The following is a 12,994-nucleotide window of genomic DNA, read 5'->3' on the forward strand; positions in this document are numbered from 1 at the left end:
ATATGAACTATGAACATAGAAACCGTACCAAGTTGATAGATTTAGCTCCATTCAATAAGAGTAAATACCATGCAAGAAAAAAGATTGGTCACCCTAGTCGTAAAACCACACATAGCATTATTTTTCTTTAAAGGTCATATTTATCGTTCTAAACCTATTCGTGGGAATTTTGATATAATTTGAGACAATGAAAACAATATAATGATAAGAACTAACCAAGATTACAAGCAAAATAGCAGAAAATTTATTGCCAGCGAGGTTTATGAACATTTTGGTAAAATAAGTACTTACTTGTGAAATTTTACGTCGGATTTCGGTTTCCATTTACTTCCACAATGGTTCACTATGCAATACATAGCGCAGAACTTAAGTAAATCGTCGAAAAACGTTTATTTCGCAAAATAAATATCTGAATCGGTGAATGACTTTTGACAATTCTGAGATTCTGACATATCGGGCATATTTTTTTATTATTAGTGTTCCCATAGTACGCAGGAGGTAAATACCGGAGAAATAAGGTTTTTGATTGAGTTTTTTTTCGTATAATACAAAGAAAAGTAAGTCAATTTGATTGAAGAATGTTTTATACGTTTTTTTTAGTAACTAATCTGGCAATACATCACAGTGTCGGAAAGAGATAGAACATAGGAGTAAAGGTGAATGAACCTGGCTTCAACTCATTGGTCGGCACGCAAAATCCATGGTATATAATATTCTTGCGTATCAGCATGCAGGCTTGTCATAACAAGCTAGTGTGATGAAATAGTACATTACGATACAAGTGCGTAAAAAAAAGGAAGTTCGAAACGAGTGGCGATAAATTAAAACACGACCGAAGGGAGTGTTTTAAATCGACACGAGTTACGAATTTCCTTTTTGCACGTGCATCGTACGACGTTTTTCAGTACAAATGAGCCTCCGAAGTTTCGACCTGTTATATAATGAACCACTTCTCGCACTAGTGCGTAAAAAAACACCATCTGTACTGAAAAATAAATTAAACGACTTTTGCTTTTTACAATCAAGTCTAGTCTTTAATAATAGGCTAGGCTTTTAAAACATTTGAGTCATAAAATAGGTATTTAAGCCACAGCAAATGTAAATCCAACGACCGCTCCGTGTCTTTTCATCTTCGGTTCATTTCTCGCTTACGATGTTCTGTAAAGTAAACCGTAGGTATTTGTTACAACATCAAATACTTAATCAAAAAATATCTGAACACGCCTCCATTGACGAGGCGATAAGGCAGGTCGCCCTGTATTTATTGAATTCCGTTAACTTTAAGGGAAGATTCTTAATTTAGTTCAAATACAATCAATTTAATATTGTCTTCGGTTACCGCGATAGTTACTTATGAAATAAAACTATGGAAACGGATTAAATCGCGTATAATGAATTTAAAATTCATCCCGAAGTTTCGAACTCTTTACAGCGTTCGTGGTCAACGGGTGACACTACTACTACTAGTTCGAAACTTCGGGATGAATTTTAAATTCATTATACGCGATTTAATCCGTTTCCATAGTTTTATTTTACAATCAATTTCTCAAAGAAACTAGCCTCTTAACTCTTATGGTTATCGAATTAATAAAAAAAAAAAAGTTACTGAACACGTGTGTGGCATCTGCTTCCTAATGTTATTTGTTTTGACATGATCCGTCAAACACTTGACAATGACCAGGGAGCGTACTTTTCGTGCCGATGACATCAATTTGACGTCACGCTCCATATAGGTGATCACAAATTTTTTTATTGTTAATTATTAATCATTAGTCATCAATCATTTTAAGTTATGAATTTCTTTGCATGGTAATGAATGCAAGAAGGATGGTGTGCTTTACGTTAGAGAGAAATTCTCTTTTCTACGTATTTCTTGTAATGTGTTGTTAACAATACTATTTAATTAAATTTATTTATAAAAACAAATCAAATAATTTTATTCACGTTTCACATTTCAAGTAGGTATTATTTATGCCACATGTAAATTGGACTACTGTATTTAAAGTAATTTGTATACGATGAAAATGATTGACGACTAATGATTAATAATTTACAATAAAACTATTTGTGATCATCCTATACGGAGCGTGACGTCAGATTAATGTCATCGGCATGAAAAGTACGCTCCCTGACAATGACTTTAATGTTATAATTAAGGTCCTCTCACACTAATTAATCCATTTTTTATGTATGGAAACGAAAAAAACATTTTTTTTTGTATATAACAAAAAGCGATATACAGGGCGGTGGTTCCTGATGATGAGCCTAACTGCAGTAACTGCGTGTTGAATTTAACGGAAAACAAAAAAAACACGGTGTATATGATGGTGACTGTACGTACATAGGTATCACAGCTTAAAAATCTTTTCTAACTATTGATCCATCATATCAAAGGCGTGCTACTTTTTAGAAACAATAAGCTTCCGACTGTATTTCCTAATTTATAAGTAGGTATAAATGCAATGCTCACCCTAACTCTGCACTTGAATATTAGATAAATAAGAGCGACAAAAGCGATGGGTGCCAGCATGAACATGACCAGCGTCCAGCCCGCTGCGGCGTACTGCGATGGCTCCGCCAAACCCGATAGGAACGCCATCTGTTGGGAGTAATGGCGCAGTTTCATTAGTCGATAACTCGTCTCGGTATACAGCGTACGGGGAGTCCCCGCAGGCGAGATAACAACCAATGAAAGTGGTGCAATTTAATTGGTCGTTAACTCGTTCGGTATGCAGTATACGGGGACTCCCCGCAGGCGAGATAACAACCAATGGAAGTTACTATTGCTATTTAATTTCCCCGAATGCGGGCCCTGTGGCACGCGTTCCATATATCTCTCGCACCCCGAATGCGGACCCTATTAACTAACGAAAACGTTTCCCCGAATGCGGACCGAATCGACTAATGTAAACGTTTCCCCGAATGCGGGCCCTGTGGCACGCGTTCCAGAAATCTCTCGTACCTACCCTGCATGCGGGCCCTATCGACTAATGAAATTGCGCCATAAATACAAGTCTCGGTTACTGACTCGTCCTATTTCTGCTAGGTAACAAGGACGGATCCAGCTTTGTATACCGGGGAGAGGTCATGTGATCAATTTGTATATGACCAACCTAAGCTCCATGGGGGTCATGACCACCTATGACCCTGGATCCGCGCACGGCAGCTACCAGCTGTGCAATGATTTAGACTGCTTTCTTTCTGTCTTTCAATTGGAAAATGTCATCGCCATGACATAGTCAATTTCAAACTTTATTATCAAAAACAAGTCGTTCATTTCACCGGCAATTTCATATGGATTCGACCGTTATCATGTACAGTCAGCTGCAGAGAAAAATAGACCCCCTGGATACAAATTTGTATGCAGGGGGGTCTACTTTTCTCGGCAGCTGACTACCTACCTCCAATTTGTCTCAGTCGGGCATTTTCGCGAAAAAAAATTCAAAAACTATTTTTTTTCTAAATATTTAATGTTTTTCCTACTCAGAATCACGAGCCCTTTCGATCCTACTAGGTAAAAAAAAAGCGTCCAAATCGAATTTTTCCACTTCGTTACCATTTTTCTAATACTCTACAGCGGTTACCAAGTGGAAAGTATGCAAAATAATATAACATTTTGGGACCATTTTTTTGTCCTAGATCGAAATTTAAGGGCTCGTGATTCTAGTAGTGATTTCTCGCGAAAAAAGAAAATTCTAGAATCTTACCATGAGTATAAACGGTGCAGCCGCCCAGCAAATCCTGACGAACACGCCAGGATATTCGCCGACGGCAAAGAACATATCTTCGCAGAAGACAGTCTGGCCGTACGCGTAGCTCACGGACGCCGCCATTATGCCCGCTATGGCGGTACGCGTCCGCGTCACTGGCCAGTCCATTAGGAAGGTCACCACGTAAAGCCCACCCTGAAATCATTTTGAATTTTAAAAATACTAATTATTAATAATAAAAATAATAATCTTAACTTCAAACATTGGGTAATTCCATTCCGCTTTAAGGTTGATTATGTATATAAAAATATATTATGATCTGATAGATAATCTTTGTGTCACAAATTTTTGTTTGTTGGAATAGGGACGTAATTTGTGCAGTAGAATATTGCTTATGAGTAAAATTAGAGAAAACACATAAGTGATTTTGAAGGAAATGTATGGAGATAGTGGTTAGTATAGGTGACCACCAAGCCGAAAAGTGTTAAGGGTCTTTGAGACACTTCAACATGTGGTCCAAATATATGAGAGCACCAGTTTAAATGCTTACTTATAGTAAAAGTAGCTTTTGCCCCCAGCTTCGCTCGCGTTAAATTCGAAAATTGCGGAAGGTTCCATACAAACTTCCACCCTCCAGTTTAGCGAAATGGGGGGTTAGAAACAGACAAAAGTAGCCTATGTCACTTTCCATCCCTTCAAATATCTCTACTTAAAATCACGTTAATTCATCGCTCCGTTTTGCCGTGAAAGACGGACAAACAAACAGACACACACACTTTCCCATTTATAATATTGGTATGGGTCAGCAGGGGTGCCGATTTCCACCGGCTTGACTAAAATTGATTACTAGTAAAGTACCTAATGTCAAGGTAGGTTTATTTTTGCTCAGTGTTGCCTAGCAGAAATTTTCACCAGCCGCCACTGATGGATAAGTATGGATTAAGCTTTACCTGTGTACACAGAGTCATCACTCCGATGAAGCAGAACAGGATACAGATGGCGATGAGCAGAGCCCACGAGATCTTACGCATGGTGTGGCTCATGAAGGCAGACATTATTGTCTGCACCAATAAGGCCTGTAAAACCACAGAACTTAATTTAGATAGAAGAAACAAAGTCATATATTTGTATTAGGGGCCGAGCGTGTCAAATTTTGTACTGAAGTTGATTCTTGCCTGTAATTTTAAATATGTCTCAGGCTCTTGATTGTTCTTAATTTTTGTGTTGTTGCAATTGAATATCACGTAACGAGGCATTTTTTATGTTTTGGTTGACTTCAACTTACAAAAATTGACGCCCGAAAGCTGCAAAGTAAAGACGGACAACTCAGTGGATTTCACTGAGTTCATTTGACACGCTAAGTAGATACGTTTGCTTGATCTATGGTATATATGACATCTGTGTGTAAAACGATAAGGTACGTATACACCGTGGGCCTGAATACCCCGAAAGATATTAACAGTGTAATTCCTGACCACATTTAAAGACTAAAATGTCATGAAATATCTGGATTTGGCTTAGATTCGGAGGTAATTACAATTTTCTCTAAAACTATTTTTCGTCATACTTAACTTGGGCAAAACGCATTTTTGACTGAAGTTATAGTTTAGTTTTATTTATTTCATAATGATAAATTACATTATAAATTATGCTATGTTAACCTATATGAATTTACATTATCATCGTCAATATAATTATTTCACATGCATTCATTCAATTGTATAATATCAATAATAATAATCAAAACAAAAAGAGTTAACATAAAAACGAATTCAAACTAAAAAAATAAATACATAATGGAATACATTTCAAACGAAAAAATCTAATAGGTAGGTATAGATATCTCATAATAATTATCGTCATATTAACACTTTCGCTACCAAGAACCCGACTGTCGGGCACACCGCTCGTAGAAGCGTAGCCGATTACATGGGTTTCCCCGTATGTAGCGAAAATGTCGTAGCGCCGCGTAGAGCCCGGTTTCGAAAGTGTTAAATCACAATGTCAAATAATATAAATTTGACATAACATAGGTATACTACTAAGTATTGTAGTCTTGTCATATTAATTGACAGATATTAGTAAAAAAAGGAAAAATTGCAAAAACCACTTACTCAAAAAAAAATTATATAAAAAAACTCCAAAACTAAATTGTTTTGTTATGTAAAAAGTATTCAAAAATGTATTGGTCGCCAATCAAATGTTAGGCGCAGTTATTTCCTTGATACTAAAGTTTAAAACAACAGTGAACCTTACCACAAAAGAAAGTGAGAGAACAAATAGCGTGAAGAAAATGACGGCCGACCAAAACTGGCTGCCTGGTATACGAGCCGCGAAGTCTGCCCACAGGATCATTGGAGTAGACGGGCCTGCAATATTAAAAAGTAATTAAATCTACTTAATTATCATTTTTATTTGAAAACCTAGCTTATGTAGATGGTACTACCACACCTCGGACACTGGCGATCAAATATACACCCTGTTTTTATTGAATTCCGTTAACTTTAAGGGGAAGATTCTTCAGGTCAATACAATTAATTTCCCTAAGAAACTAGCGTCCTAACTCTTAGTGCGTTTTCACATTATCCGATCCGATATCGGAAATCGGAAGGATTTCAAAGGAAAAATTAAAGATAAATATATGGGATATCGGTCCGACATCCGATCCGATATGCCGATTTGCCGTCAGACACTTGACACTGGCTTTAATGTAATGATTAAGGTCCTCTCACACTAATTAATTCATTTATTATGTATGGAAAGGAAAAAAAAAAAATTTTTTTTTTAATTTAACGAAAAGCGATATACAGGGTGGTTCCTGGTGATGAACCTAACTGACTGCGTGTAGAATTTAACGGAAAACAATAAAAACACGGCGTATAAATGAGGCGCCTTCATATAGCATACAGTCCATGCTCGTGTAGGTGAACGCGTACCATGCTTGTATGAGTGAGATATGACAGGTCGACTGTTCGCGGTTTTTGACAGGTGGTAACTTTGAGGTAACCGAGAGGGGGTGGGCGGCACTTTAAGCGGGGAGCGGGAGTGGCCATACTGTTCGATAGTACTCTTTATTAAACTGTGGTACTTACGGTAATTCTCAATCGTCTAGTCCATATTCTAATTGCCGCGATTCTATTATTCTAGTAGTCTACTACCTTCCTACGTTGCCTCGATCTTTACATATGTAAAACAGTAGGTAGAATTACCTACTGTAACTCTGATCGCCAAAAGTTGTAGTTCTACATTGACAGTCTTCCAGTGACCATAATATAGATAGCAGCATAGATTAAATATAAGAAGATCATACCATACCATACATTATAACCTAACCACAAAATTAAAATTTTGAAAAAACCCCCGACCGTGACATAGTGGACCGATTTTCATGAAACATGGCTAAGAACACTCCCGACTAACTCAGCTTTCAGAAAAAAAAAAAACTAAATCAAAATAGGTTCATCCGTTCGGAGCTACGATGCCACAGACAGACACACACACAGACAGACAAACAGACAGACAGACAGACAGACAGACAGACAGACAGACGGACAGACAGACAGACAGACAGACACGTCAAACTTATAACACCCCTTCGTTTTTGCGTCGGGGGTTAAAAATGCGACCGCCTAAGAACGAGTACCTATACACTACACCACACATAGATGGCGCCAAAAAAAAATGTCTTGTAGCTTTCGATTATACTTGTAGAAGTTGTAGATGGCGTTAAGTTTCACTGTTGACATAGATTTATGGCTCGAAAGTGACACAACGCCAATCTACGAATAATCGATGTCCACAAGGCATTTTTTGTGGCGCCATCTATGTGTGGTGTAGTGTATGCGCGATCTTAGGCGGTCGCATTTTAATGTATGGGATGGTATGATCTTCTTATATTTAATCTATGATAGCAGCTTATAATGTCATGCCACGTTTTTTTTTTCATAAGAATGAACATATTTTTCTAGGCCGATAGTCCACTAGCATATTTTTATCATAGAAATATGATCACAACATGCTGTCCTTTTTCTTCACGTTGGAGAAAAAGGGAGGCATACAGACCTATGATCATATTTCTATGATAAACATATGATAGTGGACTATCGTTCTTAGACATTTCAAAACGTAAAACAAGATCTCACCACTCCACAAATGAGTGCTATTAACTTCATAATCCTTCATCAACGCTCCATGCGTAGCTCCCAGTATTAAGGCGCTGGTCATACAGCCGACCTTAGCCGCTAGGAACGTAAGTAATGCGGTTGTAGACAGCTTGTGCTGCTGTTGAGGGCAGTATGACCCTAGCATGACTAGCGTGCCTTGACCGACTGCCATTTCGATAAGAGAGTATTCTATCGCTTCTCTCCAAATCTGGAAAAGTTAAGCAAGGTTAACTAATCGTAGTAGGTAGGTAGGTAGGTAGGTATTATGACTATGGCATCGTTTCGTAGAGGACATAAGTATTAGAAATCCGAAATTAAACTATAGCTGTAGCTTAATTAATGTCTGCCCTACTGTCAAACGGGCCGTATGCATGTTTGTCACCATCACTCTATGGAAGTAAGTATATAGAGAGAGCAATGCTACATAGACCAGCATCCGTTGTATCAATCCAATTACATCTAGGTACTTACTCACCAAGAACTAATGCAGTCCCGTACCACTGTAACCGAGCAGTGAACTGGGTGCCTAGCCAAGTTGCCAGTCGTTTGCGCTGTAACGAACGAAACCCTAAGGCTCTATGTCAACGACTATAATATATTATAGAGAAGAGACTATGGTTTTGTACGCTACAGGCGCAAACGATTGACACTGTTGCAAGGCCTGACCTGTGTTCCTTCGGAGAGCACGCCCCAATCACAGTATTGGAACATATTGCCAGCTCCATCGAGGTTGAGGCAGCCAATCGCAGAGCAAATCAAGACGAAAAACGCCAGCGTATCTTTAAATAATACCAACTGGAAAAAAATTAAATATGGGTGTTTACAGAAAAAAAAAACGTAATTTATTCTCACAAATGAGATGGTGTTTAGTGGTTCATTGTACCCGCGCGGTATCGGCAGCACACCTTATCGTAGCATCACTAAAGAAAAGACGTCCAAAAATCACGTTTTACTAAGTACGAAGATTTAGGTATTTTATTATGTGCTTGATTTTCGTATAATTACCATAAAATTTTAAATAATTATCAGAATCGAATCTGCTAGTTATTCTAATCTCACCGAATATCAAAACCGTTAAACCGCCTCTATCTAATCCTAAACGGTAAAAGTATTTTGTGTTCTTTACCTTACCTTAGAATAGCTGTAAACTCTCTTGACAGCAATCAAGTAGATGAGCACCCAGCAGATGATGTAGTAGACGGTGAGCTCCCACACAATCTTACCGAGACCGCACTTTAGCCCGTCTCGACTCAGTTTCAACACGAAATTACTGAAACACCAATCAAAAGTAATTTGACGCTTTCTTGAGGAGGCTAGAAACTGGTTAACCATCTTTATGGTGTCTAAAGCTAAAGATACAAGAAATACTTCGACGGCAGTCGTGTTGACGGTAATAGGATGTAATAAGCCAGACAGCTGTCTAAGGATAAGCAATTAAAAAGCATGCATAGAGCCCTGAATGTTTGCCTATTGTTTATGTTTTTCATAACCTGTCGTCGTATCCAGTTGCAGAAGTGACAACTGCTAAACTAAAACCTCTCCCAGTGTCCCGGTTGGCGAGCGGTACCGCACCGCACAAGTCAACAGCATCACTGCAGAAACAAGTGCGTACTAGATCCGCTAGATACCAAGCATTGATTGCGCGGGGACCTAGTACGGTCACTACGCACACCATTATAGACAAGGGGGTCCCATTTAAACTACTTACAAGAAGAAGGAGTGCGCTGGTGTCTCACTGCCGGCGGCCAGCGACCGGTATCGCGCCGCGCACGGCAAGCGCGGCCGCCGCACAGTGAAGCCATGGCAGGAACGAGTGCGCTGAGATGAGTGCACTAGCTGCGCTAGGCATCAGGCGCTGACTACTAAACATGTTCAGCATGTCAGTACTAACAACCTAGGTGATGGATACGGCTATCAATTATAAAGGTACTCTAGTTACAAGAAGAAGGAGTGCGCCGGTGTCTCACTGCCGGCGGTCAGTGAGCGGTGTCGCGCCGCACACGGCGGGACTGCAGCGGCCGCGCAGTGAAGCCACGGCAGGAACGAGTGCGCTGAGTGTACCAGCTGCGCTAGGCACCAGGCGCTGACTGCACCGAGAGCGAGCGCTGTTGCTGCGCAGGTCAGCAGCATTGAGCAGCCCACACCTAGATGAGGAATAAAGTAAATTTAAAACGTCGTAAGTTTTTTATAAGCTACTCGACATAAATTTCATCGAGCAATCTCATCCAAGTGACGAGAAAATTACTGATTTCAGTCACATGGCGTTAATTATTTATCCCGTCACTCGCCCGAATCTACAGGGTTATTTATTAGAAACTCCAGGAAAACAGTTTAAGAGCCGCGTAAAGATGTCTCATAAACCAAACCTAGGTAGGTAATTCTTGTTGTCAGCAGGCTCAAGTGAAAATAGATAATACGTAACTTACCCCTAGCAACAGGCGACAAGTCCCAAGAGCTCATAACCCCCTTCTTAGTCACCACTCCGATCCCCAGCTCCAAATAAAACATCGGGTAGCCAATCACGACGCTGAACACGTTGTACAGAAACACGAAGGGCAGTAGCTTCCTCAGGTCGAAGAGGTATGGGTGCCACCACAGTTGAAGGATGCCTACGCATGATGAGACGACTAGTTGACGGTAATTTATGTTGTTCGTCCAACGGTCTGCCACCTGTTTGGAGTACAAAAGTATTTCATCACACTCGCTCGTAAACGGTGTTATTACATGCCTGCATACTGATACGTAATAAGCTATTTTAACGCCCTAGGGCGGTAAAGTGAATACTTGCGTGGGGCCTTCCACGACCTGTCATGTTAAAAATTACAAGATGGCGGATGAATGTTCTAAATGTCAGCGTAGGTATTTCACGAGCGGCTGAAGGATTACAAACTCGAGTTATTAAAGCTTCAAACAGCCACTTTCTGCCCTTCATTCACAATGTACTATTTTTTTAATCAAAATACGATATCTCAATTTTATCCATTAAGTAAAGGGAAAATCAGCTGAGGTGGTTATACTGTGTGATTCCTAGTACTTTACATGGCGCAGTCGGTGGGATGCCAACTTAAGCTCTTATAGGGAATCTAATTTTCAATCACCTTTCAGCTTTCGAAACATTCGAATTGCTTGCAGGAAAGATGGTCATAGGGAAGGAAAGGTATTAGTTATCGCAAGGATGATTTATATAGGATTTACAATCAATTATCAATTTTTGAGCGCTACCTATTAAATACTATCATAACAATACTGACACCAAACCACCCAACTACTAAGCCACCAAAGATGATGTACCGGCACCACATAATAAAATCACTGCAACAACCATCTGCTAATACCTCAGCCACACACTCTACGAGCGGCGTGGGGAATAGGCAGAGGCATAGTGTGGCCGCGCTACTTGTCATGCCGCTCGTCATGCCCACCGCTCCATATTTTGTCGGTTTTTTGGCGCGAGTCAAAGCGCCGGCAATAACCTAGTGCGAATAATCGCGCGAGTAGGGCAGTGTGTGTAGGGAATGCAAACCGGTAAACCGGTTTACCGGTTTCCCGGTAATTTTGCCAAATTTGGGTTCGGTAAATTACCGGTAAATATACTCAAAAACCGGTTTTTTACCGAAATTTAAAATTACTACAAAAAGCACTTCTGTCGCTGTTTCTTCGTAAATAAACACTTGTAGATACTTCTGGTAATCACTTTATTTAGTAAGAATTCGTTTTCTACATGAAAACGTTTATTTTTTGTATATATTGTGGTATTGAAAACACGTCTGTTATATCTTACCCACTGTAATACGTCGACAGTCAATACGCGCGAGAGGGATGACTGGTTGTCGTTTCATAAACGTACTAAGTACAATTATGTCTGCCGACATGTTTCGTGGCGTATGAAGAGTATGGAGATCCATCATGCTCTTGCAGCGGCTAGAGTCCGTGTATTGTTGCCTGCACTGTGCGTGCCTGCATAGTCGGTTCCAAGATAAAAAAAAAACCTGATTTCTATAAAACCAACAAGTTTGGACTGTGGATAATCAGTTCACTATCCACAGTTGGGTTTATAAACTCCAAATTTAGACCCCGAATGAAGGATAAGACCATTAATTCACTCATTGTTATTTAAATATTTGATTAGCTTTAATAAGATCCGGGTCCTCCTCGCCATTGTATCTTCATTGCTGAGGGTCGTGAAATCCCAATATAATCAGTTTTATTCTGACTTTCTGTTCCGGTTCTGAAGTTGGGTGTAGAGGATAGAAAGGATCTCATCTGTCCATCTTGCGACCTCTGGATCGTTAGCCATCAACCTTGCCAGTAATGATTAGTTGCTCAAGGTTGTGGCCTTTTCCCTCCAAAAACTCCAAAATTCTACGTAAACAGATGGTTGATAACCTGGTGTTGATTTTCAATTCGCGTAAGATAGACACATTTGTACGGAAGGCAATTCAGGGTATTTGCAAAATCTTCATCTAGCACCGCATCTCGAAAATCTCAATGCGGTTGCAGCCTTTTTCAGACTAGATGAAAATGGAGAAGACTAGAGCGTAAACCAATCCGGTTTTGGTTTTTCTAGAGACATACGGTTCTCAGGAACCAAGACTTATGGAGATAATCCTTGTAGCTAGGACTCTTTTGGCCATTCCTATGCGTATTCTGATTTTCTTTTTCAGAAGAACCGATATTGTCGATGTTTGCGCCGAAGTATATGAAGTCATCTACTGTTACTGGCCTAAGAGCACCTGTGTGTTGTATCTACCTACCACAATCCACCACCATGAGCTTGGTTTTTACTGTGGTTGATCTTGAGATGCGTTTCCAGACTGATGCGTTCCATTTTACCAGTGCTGTCAACCATTTCCGCTTCATTGACGGCCAGAAATTTGGTGTTATCTGCCTATCAAAGATTCGTTATTTTGGTGCGCACCAATGATGATTCTTCCCTCCCAGCTTCCGCAGGCTCTTCTGATGACATATTCACCGAAGGCAGGTGACGGGTAATCTTATCAACACCTTTTACAAAAGTAAAAGGGCTCGAAGGTTCTCTGCTAATTCAGTTTCCTTTTTCAACGGAATTTCAATTCAATGAAAGCTACCAAATGCTTGATGACAAAACGATGCAGTCAAAGG

The 12,994-nt window shown here is 39.8% G+C and overlaps 1 protein-coding gene across 1 annotated transcript in view; it reads right to left on the reverse strand.

Annotated features, from left to right (window-relative positions):
* Positions 1-1,031: 1,031 nt before the first annotated feature.
* LOC125232245 (sodium-dependent serotonin transporter) overlaps positions 1,032-12,994 on the reverse strand; it is a 29,745-nt gene continuing 17,782 nt past the window's right edge. Inside the window, exons 7-16 of the mRNA XM_048137894.1 lie at positions 10,300-10,543; positions 9,813-10,017; positions 9,005-9,143; positions 8,540-8,668; positions 7,853-8,081; positions 5,967-6,079; positions 4,661-4,786; positions 3,708-3,905; positions 2,471-2,599; positions 1,032-1,158 (exon numbers count right to left, since the gene is read on the reverse strand). Coding sequence (XP_047993851.1) covers positions 1,138-1,158; positions 2,471-2,599; positions 3,708-3,905; positions 4,661-4,786; positions 5,967-6,079; positions 7,853-8,081; positions 8,540-8,668; positions 9,005-9,143; positions 9,813-10,017; positions 10,300-10,543 — 1,533 coding nt within the window. The 3' untranslated portion in view covers positions 1,032-1,137. The remainder of the gene's footprint in view (positions 1,159-2,470; positions 2,600-3,707; positions 3,906-4,660; positions 4,787-5,966; positions 6,080-7,852; positions 8,082-8,539; positions 8,669-9,004; positions 9,144-9,812; positions 10,018-10,299; positions 10,544-12,994) is intronic.

Source organism: Leguminivora glycinivorella, chromosome 12, assembly GCF_023078275.1.
Source record: "Leguminivora glycinivorella isolate SPB_JAAS2020 chromosome 12, LegGlyc_1.1, whole genome shotgun sequence".
In the NCBI taxonomy this organism is placed as follows: Eukaryota; Metazoa; Arthropoda; class Insecta; order Lepidoptera; family Tortricidae; genus Leguminivora; species Leguminivora glycinivorella.